The following is a 17,177-nucleotide window of genomic DNA, read 5'->3' as shown; positions in this document are numbered from 1 at the left end:
GACAGCATCCCAGGCAAAGGGGCGGTCCTGCGTGAGAGGGGACCGCGGAACCATTTGATTGGAGGAAAGGGGCTAGGACTGGCCAATTGGAAGGAGCCACGCTTCGGGCATTGGGCACCGGACCTGGACAGCTCTGATTGGTGGGTTGCGGTCCCCCCAGCGAGTCCCCATTGGGTGCAGGAGGTGCGTGGTGCGGCACGATTGGTGGGTTCGTGTTTCCCGTCCCCCGCCCTCGAGAAGTGGGGGTGAAAAGCCGCCGGACCTGCTTGCGGGTAGTGGGCGGATCGCACGGCCTGAGGTGTGAGGATCTGAGCTCAGTGGTGGGAGGGTGGAGGCGGCTCCTGCGAACAGAAGGGACTTGAGACTCTCACCGCCGCGCGACATGAAGGCCCTGTGGGTGCTGGGCCTCTGCTGCGTTTTGCTGACCTTCGGTGAGTGATCCTGGAGGAGCGGACACCCTCCCTCCTCAAACGCGGCCTCTTCTCGAAGGTTCTGGGGACGTTGAGCCTGGGAGAGAGTAACGGCCTGCGCTGGGACGACAGGGTGATCATCGATTTTCCTCGAAAGAGGTTCAGGGGATTTCGATTACTCTATCGTTCCTCTAAAAAGAGGAAAGGAGAACGGAATCGTTTAAATCCCTTACATATCTCCTAGTATCCGCTCCTACAGGTCTCAACCTCCTCCTCGGTCTCGCGGCCCCCGCATTGAGATACCGCTTCCGGAAAACTTTTGTCAGATGCGGCAACCTTTGGCCATCTGAGTTTGGGGACCCCCGCCCCCAGGCTTCCGATTCCTAGCCAACGCGAGTTTCCTTTCTTAGGTGCCGGGCTGTGCAGCATGGGGCCCTGGGGCAGAGGGCCAGCGGTGTCAGCGTGTTCGACTCACTTTTTACTCGAGCTTCTTAACGTCTTCAAATCTCTTAACGTCTCTTCCCTTTCTCAGGCCCCTGGGCCCAATTTCAGTTCCTCTCTCTAGAGGTTGCACGAATCCTATTTGTATTCTGCCCTGTGATATTGAAGGCCTCAGTTTTGGCATGATCAGTTTGGAGGCCTGCGCGCAACACGTGTGAATATAGAAGGGGCCTGGTATCAAATCTGAACAGTTTTTGAAGGGTCCCAGCGCCATCTCCTTAGAAGTGATGGCTGCCTCGGTATTTCAGAATCTATTGGGGGACTTAAGTATCTGAACTTAGATAAGAAATATGCTGACATGGGTTTACATGGATATTTAAACCAGTGGGTGCTTTCTTCTTTCCCCACCTCTCATATTTACCGACTGAATTTTGCAACCCCTACCCTTGACCTCTTTGATCATGTTTCTTCTGAGAAGTACATGAAGCAACGATGTTTAAGAGTTTTCTGACGTTAAACCTTCCTTCAGGGTCAGTCCGAGCTGAGGATGAAGTCGATGTGGATGGTACAGTGGAAGAAGATTTGGGTAAAAGTAGAGAAGGCTCCAGGACAGATGATGAAGTAGTACAGAGGTTTGTGTTCTTCTGAAACTATACACATAAGCCCTTGGGAACCCTGGAATACCGTAGCTTCTTTTGTATCTCTTCTTCAGAGGTGCAGATGATGTTTAAGCCTCCAAACTGAAATATGTAAAACAGAGAAAACATTAGGTGTAACAAGTGTGTGCACACATAGATCTCCTAATTTGCTTGTAAGAATGGCTGGTCAAAATGGAATGAATTCCTTTGAAAACTGTTTTGATAACTGGATTTCAGAATATTAGCACTAGAGCCTTTCTAAGACCTTAGAAAAGACTTTCAGTTGGTTTTATACTCTGTAAGTGTAATAATTTTTTAAAAGATTTTTGTCAGTTGAGCAGTGTTTTCATTCGGCCTCTTAGGACATTAAATTTTGTAGACTTGTGGAAGCCAGAGTTTACCAGGCAGAGGGACAGCCCCATGTGAGGGAACATAAGGGTGACTTTGGTTTTTTAGTAGGGGGAGATTGGGTTCATTTTTCTGACAATTTTAAGCACAGAGTATTTCCAGCTTGGTGTTAAAGGTAACCTGCTACTGTGGTAAAATAATAATGAGATGGTAGACTAGTAATATTTTATTAAGGTTTCCATTTTACCCATTAACCCTTAAGAAACCACGGTGGTCCCATCACAGATTTGTATTTTTGGAGGGAACTAAGCAATGCATATTAGTTTATCAAATTTATTTCCTTAGAGAGGAAGAAGCTATTCAGTTGGATGGATTAAATGCATCCCAAATAAGAGAACTTAGAGAGAAATCAGAAAAGTTTGCCTTCCAAGCTGAAGTTAACAGAATGATGAAACTTATCATCAATTCATTGTATAAAAACAAAGAGGTAAGCATCATGATTATCATACTGTTATTTTGCTTCTGTATGCTAGCATACTTGTTTACTTTCATAGTAAATGTGCTTAGACAGTAATTCCAGACAAGTAGTTGGTGAAGTTTAAAAACTTTATGTGCAAGAATGGCTACTAGATACCTATTTGTGTGTGCTTTGATGGGGGTGGAGGATGATATTTCCCCTATTTTCTTTTTCCCTTTACCCTCTAATTATGTTAATGGCCTGCTAATAGTTGTGAGTCTCAAGGGCAGTCACAAACTAAGGCTCACATATTGCAAACATATACATCACTAGGAGGAAAGTAGAACGTTACTGCTCTTACCAGTGCAGGTGTCCCTTATAGTTGCTTTGTGTAAAGAGCTGTACCTCCTTTTACCAAGAGAATAAAGCCACCTCTGTACCATAAGAAGTCTAGTTCTTAAAGAGTGCTTTTTCAGAGTACAGAGGATAAATAAAGTAAGTTTGACGTTAAATTTTATGTCTCATGTATCTTGAGGTTAATCTAAGTGTGTATTAAATCTGGCTTCCATTTAGATTTTCCTGAGAGAACTGATTTCAAATGCTTCTGACGCTTTAGATAAGATAAGGCTGATATCACTGACTGATGAAAATGCTCTTGCTGGAAATGAGGAATTAACAGTCAAAATTAAGGTAAGCTTAGAACAATTTTCTTTTAAAGTAGAAATACTCCTTAGAGATAGAGAATCCATATCAGTCAAGATAGGCTAGGTTATGGGGCAGTAACAATTAATTCCCAAGTGTTAGGGACTTAAATCAGTGGTCAGCAGAGTATGGCCTGGGGTCAAATCCAACCTGCTGCCTGATTTTATAAATAAAGTTTTATTGGAACATAGCCATGCCTGTTTGTGTATTATCTGTGACAGATTTTGAGAGAGACCGTATGGCCTGTAAAGCCTAAAATATTCTCTGGCCCTTTTCCATAAAAAGTTTGCCAACCCCTGGCTTAAATCATTAATCACAGGCTGCCTGTGGCCTTTGGTTTGCATCATCCTCACTCTAGGACACAGGCTGATTGAGCAGCCGCCATCTGGAGTGTAGCTGGTTGCCATGGTGCAGAGAAAGCTTGGAGGGTCTCACATCAATTAAAGGCTCCAGCCTGAAAGCCACACTCCCGACTCCTTGCAACTAGTGACATGGCCTTACCCAACCGTAAGTGGAGGAAGTACGTGCCTTCTGTATTTCTGGAAGGCAGAGGGCAGGGAGTATTTAGTGAATGAACATTGATCACAGATTCCAAAGACAGAAGTCATTCAAGTTTTGAATCCTTTTATTTTCAAAGATATAGGCAAAACATAAAATTTTATTTTTCTTTAATTTTTTTTTTTTTTGGTAAATAACTTGTATTGTTTTGTTTCGGTGTATCTCTGCTCTTCGACTTTTAGACCAGTATCTGTCCTCTTTATGTTGATACTTGATCAAATACACTGAACTTAAAAATCATTCTCTATAAAGAAAGATGCTTGTACTTTAGATGTGCACTTTCTGAAAAGGCCATAACATACTGTATGGAGGAAAAGAACTCAGTTTTGTTTTCTGTTTTGGAATTGATGTGACCCAAAGCTTAGTAGTTTCTCAACCAGTATTTATTTTTTCATATTTACTTTACATACCGTGAGTATTAAGCATAACTATCTTGTTCTTATCTTGGTTTTAGTGTGACAAGGAGAAGAACCTGCTCCATGTCACAGACACTGGTGTAGGAATGACCCGGGAAGAGTTGGTTAAGAACCTTGGTACCATAGCCAAATCTGGGACAAGCGAGTTTTTAAACAAAATGACTGAGGCACAAGAAGATGGCCAGTCAACTTCGGAATTGATTGGCCAGTTTGGTGTCGGTTTCTATTCTGCCTTCCTTGTAGCAGATAAGGTTATTGTCACATCGAAACACAACAACGACACCCAGCACATCTGGGAGTCCGACTCCAATGAATTTTCTGTAATTGCTGACCCCAGAGGAAACACTCTAGGACGGGGAACGACAATTACGTGAGTATTACTAATTCCTAATGAGAATGATTCCTAATGAGAATTAATAGTTGTAGTGAGAATCTTGACTCTCCAGTTCTGACTCTGCGCGAACTGCTTATCCTGGGCCTTAATTTCTTTGCCTGTAAAATGAGGAAATTGAACAATTCTCATTACCTGAAGAAATATTCAGAGGACCAGACCCAGAATTATGATGACTGCTATCCAGGGAGGGCGTAAAGTAGGAAGGGTTGGCTCTTCCAGGGAGAGGGCAAATTGAAGGCCTCACAGAGAGGTGGCTTGGTCCAGGTTTTCCAGGTAAGCAAGACTTAGAAACGTAGTGTCAGTCTGTGAAGTATCATGGATAAAGGCATGGAGGCACAGCATGTTTACAGGGTGAAAGGAATTCCTTTCAGATGGTGGCAGTTACTGCCAGAATTTTTAATTAACTTTTCTAAGATTTTCTGAAAGTGGTGTGGAGCATGGCAGGACTGGATAAGAAGAGACTCTGGGTAACTGTTGAATATAATCAAGATAGTAACCAGGGTTGGGGGCAGCTTGGAGAGATCAGGTACAGATAAAAGGACTCAAAGTTACAAAAGTTTTTTGGAAGAAAATGTCTCATTGAAGGATAGTTATAAGTTACTGAATTTGAAATGGAATTCGTTTTAAGCCAGTAACTTGTTGGTGTAGATAGGTGGATCTTAGGCCCAGTATCTCCTGGTGCTTATAGCACTGTGAAGTATGAAGTGGACAGGGCGACAGGGCGGCTTTCTGCTTCTCCTCCGTGGCCACCCCCCCCCCCCATCTTAGAGATGAGGAAATTCTAATTTAGAAGTCGGTTTCCCAGTTCTGCCAAGTGAAAGTGTGCCTACAGCCTCAATATTTTTCTTAATTTTGTTTAAAATTTTCTCAACATTAAGGATTTTTAAATATTCAAGTAGAAAACAAGCATATATATCATTTTGACCAATTTTCATCTCAGAAGACATTTCTTGCCTACATTGTCACAGATGTTCCTTTAATGAAAACTAATTAGATAACTGCATTTTAGTACTTTCACTAATTTACTGTTCCAGATTTACCTTTCTCTACCTTTGTTGTTAACATTCACATCTCCTGACCTCTTTAGCAGGCATCACTAATAGTTATACCCTAGTGCCCTCTGTGTTAGGTGGTAAAAGAATACAGGTAAATCACACCTTAACTAAAAAGAGAGAAAAAACGATGTCCCAGGAGGTGCTGATGTCTTAGGTTGCTAAGAGACAGGTTGAGGTATCTAGATGTAAGCTCCACGAGAGCAGACACTTTGTTGACTACTCCATTCCTGTAGCCTAACGCTTGACTGGCAGATGTTTGTGTGAATGAGTAAGGGTCATCAGGATGGTTTAATGCAGTAGCGTGGATCCCTCAGTGAAACCTTACAACAGGTTCTCCTTTCTTTGGGCAAAATTGCATTTTTTCTGCAAGCCCTTTTTGGCCACCATTCACTCACCAGATAGTCGTTTGCGTGCCTCTTACCTGCTAGGGTTTAGGCGGTGGAGAATAAGACAGGTGCTATCCCTGCTTTCACATGGCTCATTCTACTAAGGAAGAAAAACATGAAATAGTTGCAGAGTGGCAAATGCCAGAAAGAAAGCTAGGGGCCACTTCCCTTGTTAGGTCTTTCTGAAATGGTGATAAGTTAGGTTCAGATATTCTAGGCAGCCAGCGTGGCATGTTGGAAGTTCCAGAGGCAAGAGGCCCAGTTGAGGAACTGCAAGTCTGGAGTGGCTAAAGGGAAAAGGAGCGGGAAGGCAAGGAAATGACACGGTCCGGATCTTGCCCTACATACATAAGACTTCATCTTATATTTGTCCAATAAAGTAGAAGCCATCAGGCAATTCAGTTTCCTACCTGCTTCTTCTATTTGTTCTCCTAAATTAGCCACCACTGTACCCATCTGAGAGATTTTTGTGAGGATTAAGTGAGATGATGAAATTAGCATCCTGTAAATGCTATGTGATAAAATTGCTTCTGTTCCTCCTAATACCATGAGGGAGTGTTCACAATTCTCTCTACAGCTAGTCTCTGCTTCTCATCTGTTGTCTCTCATGCTGTCTCCTCAGAGACTAAGCATAAATTAATTCCAACTGCATCTTTTCAAGTCAGCCTTTCCTGAGTACCTTTCCTCTTTCCCATCGAAGTGTAATGTGTTGGAGTCTGTCTGGGAGGAGAGGCAGGTATGCCATGCCTGCTTCTACTGTCAGGCACACACTCATTTTCTCTCCCCTCTACAGTTGAGCCTCTCAAAAAAGCACACTTGCCTTTGCTGTTACTTCACCTTCTGTTCACACCTTAGCCCACTGTATTTTGACTTTATCTACTGCCTTTCCATGAAATAAGTTACCAGTAATCCTAGTTGCTAAATCCAGTGGATTCAGATTTATTTTAATTGGCATTGCTCCCAGCAATAGATTCTCCTTTTTTCATAGTTTTCCTTTTGTATTTTCTACAGTTTGCTTTCTACTGCTCACTCCTTAAAACAATCCACTCAGTACCTAGCTTCTGTGACCCTGCATATCTTTTTTTTATTTTCTTTGCCTATTTCTTAAATATTGATGTTTTCTTTCTTCAGAAGTTGAGTTTCAGCCCTTTCTCTTTATCATGTGTTCCTTGCACAGTCTTAACCATGGTCATGGATTCAGGTTCCAGCTCCTCCTCAGGGTTCTCTAATGTATATTCTTAGTCTAGACCAGGAGTTAGCACACTTTTTCTTAAAGGGCCAGCTAGTAAATGGTTTAAGCTTGTAGATCTGTCAGATGTCACAACTCCTAATCTACCTTGAAAGCAGCTGTAGACAATATATGATGAGGTTGTATCCCAATAAAATTTCTTATGGGTGCTAGCCAGAGTTTGCCAACCCCTGGTCTAGATTTCTGCTGGGCTCTGTGCTCATGTGTCTAATTGCCTCTTAAACACCTCTAAGATGTCTAACCATCAGCTTCAATTTGCATCCAAAACTGACACAAGTCTCCACCAAATCCACCAACCCTGGACCACTAATATGTATGCACCAAGACCAGCGATTTTAGTCACCTCAGTAGGCTGTGTCATCATGTACTATCTACTCGTTGGCAAGTGCTGTTGAACTATAAGCTTTTTGAGGCAGGGAGGGAACCATGGATACAACATTCCCCATATTTACTGGGAGCAAAAACATCAAGATATGAGCTATGTTGTGATTTTGGTATTGTAGTTATCTAAGCCAGTGCTGTCCAGGAGAACTCACTCTGGTAGAAATGTTCTACTGCTGCTCTGTCCAATCTGGCAGCCACTAGCCACATGTGACTGTCGACTTGGAATGTGACAGTGCAACCAAAGAACTGACTTTGACTTTTATCTGAAGTCACAAGTGACTAGTGACTGCTGTTTTGGATAATGTGGATATAAACAATAGTTCAGATTAATTTTCTATCTTTTTTTAAGGTACATTTTTTTTTTAGGGGTTAGCTGTCTACAATAATCATTTGATTTCTAGAGTAGGTATCAGAGTACATATGATTCCACTTTTCTCCACAATATTTTAGTGATTTCCCACCTTGAGCTATCTTAAGATTTCAGTTCTTCAAATGAAAAAAAAAAAACAAAACAACACATTCAGAATGTTGGGAACATTTTCATTTTCTACTTGGAACTGAAGTTACTTTCCCCTTGAAGTGCAAGGAAGATTCTTCCTTTCACCATACTCATATTTGGTATATTTAGCTCACAAACCTTTACTGGTAATGAGTTCTTCATATGAAAAATGGGGACATTGTGGGTTATACACAGAACTGCTATTAGTGTCATGTAGGTATTTAGACAAATTTACAATCAGATCTTTTAAACCATGTCTCTCTAAACGTCTTATTTTCCTTACAGCCTTGTTTTAAAAGAAGAAGCATCTGATTACCTTGAATTGGACACAATTAAAAATCTCGTGAAAAAATATTCACAGTTCATAAACTTTCCTATTTATGTATGGAGCAGCAAGGTAAAACTATATGAATAAAATAAATATTACTTTGGCATATATTTAAGTACTTAACACTCAAAGAATCAAGGTTAAATGTGGTTCTTTCAGTACAGGATACTCTCAGAGTTTTCTTACTGAGGACCAACTTTTTGAGCTGTAATTTTGTTTCATATTCTATAGATGAAATCAGCATTATTAAATGAATTTAACCATAATTCTACTTTAATAGACTGAAACTGTGGAGGAACCCATGGAAGAAGAAGAAGCAGCAAAGGAAGAAAAAGAAGAATCAGATGATGAAGCTGCAGTAGAAGAAGAAGAAGAAGAAAAGAAACCGAAAACTAAAAAAGTAAGTCTGGTTCATTTTCCTACTTAAAATATTATTTAGGATTTGTTAGAGAAAACAGAAAACCCAAGTATATGCATCGAGTATTCGAGGTAAGCTTCAGTCCTTAGTGGTCTTTTTTTAAGTAGTGAGTCCAGTCCGTAGGCCCAACTTTTTAAAACGAAGGACTCTGTGTGTGTGTGTCCGTGTGTGTGTTTTCTCTCTAAAGTTTTAAGTAGAAAATGCAGGTCGTTTTTATGAACAGTTTTCTGACTTCTATATATTACCCAAGACTGGTAGCTTATGATACGTTTTGAATTTTAAAATCTTAAAAAGCTTTTTGCATTTTCTTTTGTCATATAAGTATTAATATAAAATTAGTTCTCTGGCCTGCTTAGGTAGCAGAGAAGATAGAAGGAATGGTGGTGGGTTTTGAGGATTATTTATTATAAGATGTTGGATTTCTGTAAGTCATGAAATAGGAATATATAATATGTGTATCCTTCTAACCTCAGCAGGTATTTTCAAGAAATAACATTTTAGCTAGTTAAAAAATAACTTGAAAAAACCTTAATTGGATTTTTATCCATTATAATGATGACCATTTGCCTTTATTGTATTAAATATCAGTCTTAAGTGTTGCGAGAGGTACTATTTTGAAAATTTTTGATCCAATTGGCAGGAATCATACTACAATAGAAGTTCCGTTTGGCACTTCATATATTAATTTATTTTGAAATATTCTAAAGCTATGGTTACCACTAGTATAAGTATTGATACCACCAGTATAACTGCTAGGAAAGACTAAATAAATACTGTAACTTCAGGTTGAAAAAACTGTCTGGGACTGGGAACTTATGAATGATATCAAACCAATATGGCAGAGACCATCAAAAGAAGTAGAGGATGATGAATACAAAGCTTTCTACAAATCATTTTCAAAGGTAAATATTACTTTAGAATAATATGACCATGAAACATTATTAAGTCAAATATGTTTAAAAAGTTTTATAACTATTTCAACACAACTGGTTTTCTTTTTAACCCTGTATATTTTATAGTATGGATAAAAAAATTTTGTTCTGAGAAGGAATCTGTAGGCTTCACCAGATCGCATAGGGGTCTGTGCTACAAAAAAAGATTAAGAACTACCTACATAGGTAGATGCTTGATTTCCACTACAGGACCTGTAAGACATAAAGTTATCATTATGAATGATGATTATTCTTTATTATAATAGCCAGGTTATTGAGTGGCTTTTAATACAATCTTAAAGAGTTTGTTTACAACATCAAACGTCTATTTTGAGGTCATATGCTTAGGAATAATTACTTAATCTGTTTCCTTGCCTGGATTTTTTTCCTTCTTTTACTGCTCTCTTGTAACTCTTAGGATCCAAAACTAGCATTGACTAAATTGTTTGAAGTTAATATTTTCCCAAACAGCATTTTGTACAAAATAGAACAGTTTAATGGACATAGCGTGGCTAAATGAAACTTAATATTTTTTGATTGTATGTTCTTTACTCTTTATTCCATATGTTGATTTGTTACTTAACCACCTTTATTTTCCTTACATGAACATCCAGCCATCTTTTAAGCTTTACCTCTAAAAACTTTCCCTTAGTTCTGCCTCTACTTTCATACATATGAACTCTGAAGTCCTAGTGTATATAAAAGGTACTTTCATCTAGGGCAGCTATATTAGAAATATAGTGAGGACAATGTATGATTTTAAGTCTTTTTGAAGCCACATTTTTTTTTAAAGTTCAAACAGCTTTTAATAATGTTTTATTTAACCCAGCATACCCAATAGTATTGTTTCCACATGTAACCAGTATAAAAAATTAATAGAGTTGTTTTCTTTTTGTTTTCATTATTTGGTTGGGTGTTTGTTTTTGTACTGTGTCTTCAGAGTCTGGTGTGTATTTTACATTCACAAGCACATTTCAGGTGGACTAGCTACATCTCACGTGCTCAGGAGCCACATGTGGATACAGTAATGGCTATTGCAGAAATTTCTGTCCTTATGCTTTGTAGCTGTTTACTTAACATACCTCTTTTTATCCACTGCTGCAGTCCAAATTTCATGGAAGAAGTCTGTTCCTGAGTACTTTTTTGGTTGAACAATACACTCAGGGGGTGTTGTATATTATTTTGTCATTTGGACAGGACGGTGGTTTTTCTGTCTTGCTCTCTCACATGTGTGGAACCTAGAATCATCCATTCTTCCTCAAGTTTAGGAAGTAGAATAATATTATTGACAGTCATCATCAAAACAACCATGGTCAGCCAGTTAGAAAAGTCAGAAGTGCAACCAGTCATTCTCCCCCTCTCCCCCTTTTTGGTAAGGCAGCTTTTTTGTTAGTTAAATGTTAAACTGAATGTGTACCAAGGGATAAACTGCTTAGCCTTTGCATTGCCTTCCTCCTGTGTCTTGTTAATGACTAAGGTAACAACTTTCTAGGAAAGTGATGACCCCATGGCATATATCCACTTTACTGCTGAAGGAGAAGTTACCTTCAAATCAATTTTATTCGTACCTACATCAGCTCCACGTGGTCTGTTTGATGAATATGGATCCAAGAAGAGCGATTACATTAAGGTGAGGTTTTAAATAATATAAATTGAGTTTAAAATTTGAAAGTAAAATTTCTAGAAAGTAACCTTTTCTTTTTTGGTCTCCTAGCTATATGTGCGCCGAGTGTTCATCACAGACGACTTCCACGATATGATGCCCAAGTACCTTAATTTTGTCAAGGGTGTTGTAAGTATCTGGAGATTATTGGTGGGGGGCGGTCTGGAAGGGATCTTTTGATTTATTTGATTGGTTAGTTTTGTTTTTCCCTAGTTTCTATTGCTCACTGAACTGTCTTTTGCCATCTGAAGGTGGACTCAGATGATCTCCCCTTGAATGTTTCCCGTGAGACTCTTCAGCAACATAAACTGCTTAAGGTGAGTCTGGGAAGAGACTGGCCACTTTGCTTTTTGATTGGGCTTCAGAGGACAGGCTGCATTAGTGGAGTCACCAGGTTTTGAGACTAGTCCTTGGCTCTTCTAATGAAAAACTTAATTTTACTCTGGAATGATCAAATCCTTAGAATCTGATTCTTTTTACAACACTTTATAATAAAAATTTTTGAACATACAGAAAAGTTGAAAGAATTTGTGTGGTGAACACCCATATACCCACTACCTGATCTAAAGTTAGAAGATAAACATTAAAGCAATCTTGTGACTGTTTCCACTGACAACTTAAGTTTCTGCTCAGTCTCATACAGGAATGCTCACTGTTCCTACCCCTTAGTAAATGCCAACATCTTCATATCTTTCACTATTGCTCCCTTGCTACCTTACACATTGTAGGTTCTCAGAAGTTTGAGATAAAGTTCTCTAATCAGTTATTCTTTAATTTTATTAGGTGATTAGAAAGAAGCTTGTCCGTAAAACTCTGGACATGATCAAGAAGATTGCTGATGAGAAATACAATGATACTTTTTGGAAAGAATTTGGTACAAACATCAAGCTTGGTGTGATTGAAGACCACTCAAATCGGACACGTCTTGCTAAACTTCTCAGATTCCAGTCTTCTCATCATCCAAGTGATATTACTAGTCTAGACCAATACGTGGAAAGAATGAAGGAGAAGCAGGACAAAATCTACTTCATGGCTGGGTCCAGCAGAAAAGAGGTGAGGTGAACTTGACCTAGTTCTGGTATGCAGCTGGGGATTTATGGCCAGCTCTTGAGGGGAAAAAAGGAAAACTTAATTGTAATTATAAGTTGAAGTAGTTGAGGCCTAGTCAGTCACTGGCAGGAAAAAAGTCATTTGTATTCTCTGCAACTCCTAATTCTCCACTTGTAAAATGGGGTTGCTAGTGTACACACACACCCCAACACCCACACCCCTACTAGGAAGAACAGGTATGCCAAGGCCGGCTTGGAAATTTTTGTACTTCTCTTAATTTTGTAGGCTGAATCTTCTCCATTTGTTGAGCGACTTCTGAAAAAGGGCTATGAAGTGATTTATCTCACAGAACCTGTGGACGAATACTGCATTCAGGCTCTTCCTGAGTTTGATGGGAAGAGGTTCCAGAATGTTGCCAAGGAAGGAGTGAAGTTTGATGAAAGTGAGAAAAGTAAGGAGAGTCGTGAAGCAATTGAGAAAGAATTTGAGCCTCTTCTCAATTGGATGAAAGATAAAGCCCTCAAGGACAAGGTACTCCAGAAATTAGAAGTAATGAAAATTTTAGCATCTACATTTTAAAAAATTGTTTGTCAGCAAATTAAGCTTTACAACTGGTTACTTTTGTAACCATTAAAAGTTGTACAGAATAACATTTAATGTTGTGGTTAAATTATTGGGAGGACAAACTTCAAGTTTATGAACTACAATGAATTAAAAGGATAGTAGTGATTATTCTGTAGGTGGGTATTATTTTTAACTGAAAGTTTTCTTTGACTTAATTAATTGCTTTTGTAATAGTTTAAATTTTTACAGGCTAAATTCAAGTTTTATGTTTTTAAAAGTTGATGTTTATTTTTTTCTGACTGAAAAAATCATATTATTAAATGACAGTTTCCTAGAAATCTGAATGAGAGGTACTTTTATGATCTGCCTGTTTATGCTCTTACGTGAGGAGTCTTTAAGGAGTTGACGTGCAATTACTTAATGGCCTTAACAATTGATATTTATATATATCTAACTTTTGCTTTCTTATTCTAAGATTGAAAAGGCTGTGGTATCTCAGCGCCTGACAGAGTCTCCGTGTGCTCTTGTCGCCAGCCAGTACGGGTGGTCTGGCAACATGGAGAGAATCATGAAAGCTCAAGCATACCAAACGGGCAAGGACATCTCTACAAAGTAAGCACCCTGGCGAAAGTCCCTGCCAGCATGGTAGCTCTTGTCCAGACTCCTTTACATAATGCCAGGTTCTGTACAAAGAACTGATGCGGTTCAAGTGTCCACCACTGCCTACAAATGTTAGGTAGACAAGTTTACAAAGGGATTCCTCCTACGTTAGATTGCTAAAGAAAAGGTCTTGGACTTCGGATTTATTTTATAGTAGTTTATATACAGATGGAAATTTTCTTAATCTGTTACACATATTGTCTTTAAGTATTAGATTGTATGCTTGCCTTGGTATCTGGACTTCTTTTACATTTTTAGATAATAGTTACAGATGAAGGTAATGACAATTATATTTCTCAAATGAGTTAAATACTTTTTAACTACCTCTCCCAACACCAACCTGTATGCTCCACGAAGTAAAGGGTAAAGGATGCTCAAGTTAACAAGTATTTGAACTTGAGGGCCAAGTACTAGAGGTACACTAGGTCTTCAGTACCCTTTATTTAAAATATATATATATATATTTTTCAAGTTTATATTTTAATATAACAGCAATGGCTTTGAAAATGACTTCTTTGTTGCTTTTATTCTCTTCTACCTGGAATATCTCCGTACAGCTACCTAATTATCATACTTTTTTTTCCCCCAGGCCTAGCTTAAGAGTTCTTCTCATAATTGTAGTTTCTATCACCACAATCCCAAAACTCCATTTAAAAATACATCTGTAATATACTTCATAATGAACATGACTCATCAGTGTGTAATATTTATAAAATAAAATGCTGAAATGCTGTCTTACATGTCTTGTCCTCTGACTAGATGATAATGTCAGGTGGAAAATGGGTTTCTGCTTATATCCCACTGTGACACTATAGTGGCCATTAAAGTAATGTCCATATATTTCAGTCATTTATTAATAGGAAGGTACCTTCTAAACATCTGAGCACCTACTATGTGTGTATACTGGTGCTCTAAAGTAGACGTTGCTGCTGTCCTTTGTGACATTCAGACTAGTCAGGATGGTAAGTCATAATCCTCTAAGCCCTGCATGTATAGCAGGTCTATCAAGATAATAGGGAGAGCTGGTCCTCCTCTCTGTCCTTGGCATGTAGCTGTAGGAGGGAGAACAGTCACAACTGACGGTAGAATGCTAAAGATGAGGAAGGTATACTCAGAATGCATTGGGAACTGAGCTCAGAGGAAAGAAGCAATTTTTCTCAACCATATAGGTTAAGGCAGCACAAAGAAGGTGTGATTTGAGCAGCACCCAGAGGCTGCCTAGAAGTTGCAGAACTATGGGAGACACAGCTGCAGTTAAGATAGTGAACACATTTAGAGGGATAAACAAGACATTAACTCAGTTCATCCACTCAACAAAGGCCCTGGGATTCATTAGTAAATAAAATATTTCTCTTTATTATCCTCCTTCATCTAACCATGCACATTTCCCTTTAAAAGCAAAAGCCTGATGTAACAATATATAATCATGTCTTAATTTTTTGAAGAATTGTTCTCTGTAATTATGAAAGTTAGTAATAGAATAGGGGAAATGTATGGACCTTAAAATTTGGTATATTTGTTAATGTTCATTTTTACTTCTTAACAGTTATTATGCCAGCCAGAAGAAAACATTTGAAATTAACCCCAGACATCCACTGATAAGAGACATGCTTCGACGAGTTAAGGTGAGCACTGTCACAGCCATACTCCTTTGTCTTTTAATTTGAACACTTTGGACTCTTTAATATTAATCAAGTGTGACATCTTCCATTTCAGGAAGATGAAGATGACAAAACAGTTTCGGATCTTGCTGTAGTTTTGTTTGAAACAGCAACACTGCGGTCAGGATACCTTTTACCAGACACTAAAGCGTATGGAGATAGAATAGAAAGAATGCTTCGTCTCAGCTTAAACATTGATCCTGATGCAAAGGTTTGAAATAATTTATTGAATGTTTGAATCCCCAGTGTCACACACTATGCTAGAAATTGAGAAATTCCCTTTTACATCCTTTTTTTCGGTCTGTCTCCCTTTGTTAGCTTGACTGCTAACTCTAATTAGAGGATTTACTCTGTAGCTCTGGATAAACAGGAGTGAAGTTAAATACGATCTTATACATTTAAGTGAGCAAAGTGAAAATAGATCCAAAGCGTCTGATGCGTTAATGGGCTCATAAATGTTGCCCTTAGGTGGAAGAAGAACCCGAAGAAGAACCTGAAGAAACAGCAGAGGACACCACAGAAGACACAGAGCAAGATGACGAGGAAGAAGTGGATGCAGGAACGGATGAAGAAGAACGAGAAACAGCAGAGGTAGAGCAAACCACCAATGGGACTTGCATTTTTAGTTCCTGCAAATTTAAGACTGTTACTGAAGTCAGATTTACAGAAATCTGCCAAGAGATAGGCATATGATATCAAATTCAAAAGCTGGAGCAAATCACTTTTTTCTTTAAATTGTGTTTTATTCCTAGTTTAGCCATTCATTCTTGAGATGCTTTTAAACAGATGTTCCTTAGCTCACGATGCTTCCATGTTCTTTGTGCTTCTGCCCTAACTATAAGTACGTTAGAGGATATTTTAAGTTTTTGATTGTTTGTGTTCAGGGGCTACTGGTCTTGGTGGGTTCTAAGTTATTTTGCAGATTAGCAAAGTGAGGTTCTAGCCTACAGCTCAAGTAATGGAACCGGGCTGAGCCCATTTCAGTTGTTTTTTCCGCACATGAACCTTCTGTGAGCTAAGGTTTATTGTGCTAGTTTTTAATGTCTTCTGATTTTTCTGTTTTCACAGAAATCTACAGCTGAAAAAGATGAACTGTAAATTATACTGTCACCATTTGGATCCCGTGTGGAGAAGGAATGTGAAATTTAAGTCATTTCTTTTGGGAGAGACTTGTTTTGGATGCTCCCTGCCAGCCCCCTTCTCCCCTGCACTGTAAAACGTTGGGATTGCGGGTCACAGGAAGACGTGGGTTTTTTAGTTGAATTTTTTTTAACATTCCTCATGAATGTAAATTTGTACTATTTAACTGACTATTCTTGGTGTAAAATCTTGTCATGTGTATAAAAATAAAAAAGATCCCAAATACTCAGTGTCTTGCCTATCTTCATTATTCATTTTAGAACTACCTGATAATTGATTTTTTTCTTCCAGTTTTGTTGTAATAATTGACCTTCAGCACTGTTCAAGGTGTGAAGCATAATGACTTGACTTGCATACATGAAATGATTACCACAATAAGTAGTGAACATCTGCCATCTCATATAGACATAAAATAAAACATATACATATATGTTTTTTTAAATCATGTGTCTTGGATATTCCTCCTTACAAAAGAAATTCATACTTAAAAATGGTTTGTTTTTGTTTGTTTTTTTAGTTATTTTTAAAAATCACCCATGAAAGGAAGAGATACTCTTCCTTACATGAGAATTTCAAATAGTACCTGTAGATGCTTCCCCTTCTAGGAGGTGGAACTTAATTCTCCTTTCCTTTTTGAATGTAGGCTGGATTTGATGACTCTAGAAGAGTATAGAAAGGGGAAAACAGTGGCTATAGCAGAGAAATCTGGCAGATGCTACCTTAATAACCAAGTGATCAAGGTTAGTATTACCAGTGATGTTACGTACCCCCTGATGTGATGAGGTTACTTCACCCTGGTGGTCTTTTTAAAAAACTCATAACCT

At 38.7% G+C, this 17,177-nt stretch overlaps 1 protein-coding gene across 1 annotated transcript; it reads left to right on the top strand.

Moving 5' to 3' along the window:
- Positions 1 to 217: 217 nt before the first annotated feature.
- HSP90B1 (heat shock protein 90 beta family member 1) lies at positions 218 to 16,578 on the top strand. The gene is made up of 18 exons (XM_006205891.4): positions 218 to 431; positions 1,381 to 1,483; positions 2,183 to 2,324; positions 2,868 to 2,984; positions 4,009 to 4,340; positions 8,223 to 8,334; positions 8,546 to 8,665; positions 9,469 to 9,585; positions 11,108 to 11,245; positions 11,330 to 11,407; positions 11,530 to 11,595; positions 12,062 to 12,331; positions 12,614 to 12,859; positions 13,368 to 13,504; positions 15,099 to 15,177; positions 15,269 to 15,424; positions 15,682 to 15,804; positions 16,282 to 16,578. The coding sequence occupies exons 1-18, from the start codon at positions 383 to 385 to the stop codon at positions 16,309 to 16,311; spliced, it is 2,415 nt and encodes an 804-aa protein (XP_006205953.1). The 5' UTR covers positions 218 to 382; the 3' UTR covers positions 16,312 to 16,578.
- Positions 16,579 to 17,177: the final 599 nt, after the last annotated feature.

This window comes from Vicugna pacos, chromosome 12 (assembly GCF_048564905.1).
Source record: "Vicugna pacos chromosome 12, VicPac4, whole genome shotgun sequence".
Classification (NCBI taxonomy): domain Eukaryota; kingdom Metazoa; phylum Chordata; class Mammalia; order Artiodactyla; family Camelidae; genus Vicugna; species Vicugna pacos.
This window is presented reverse-complemented; position numbering and strand designations above follow the sequence as displayed.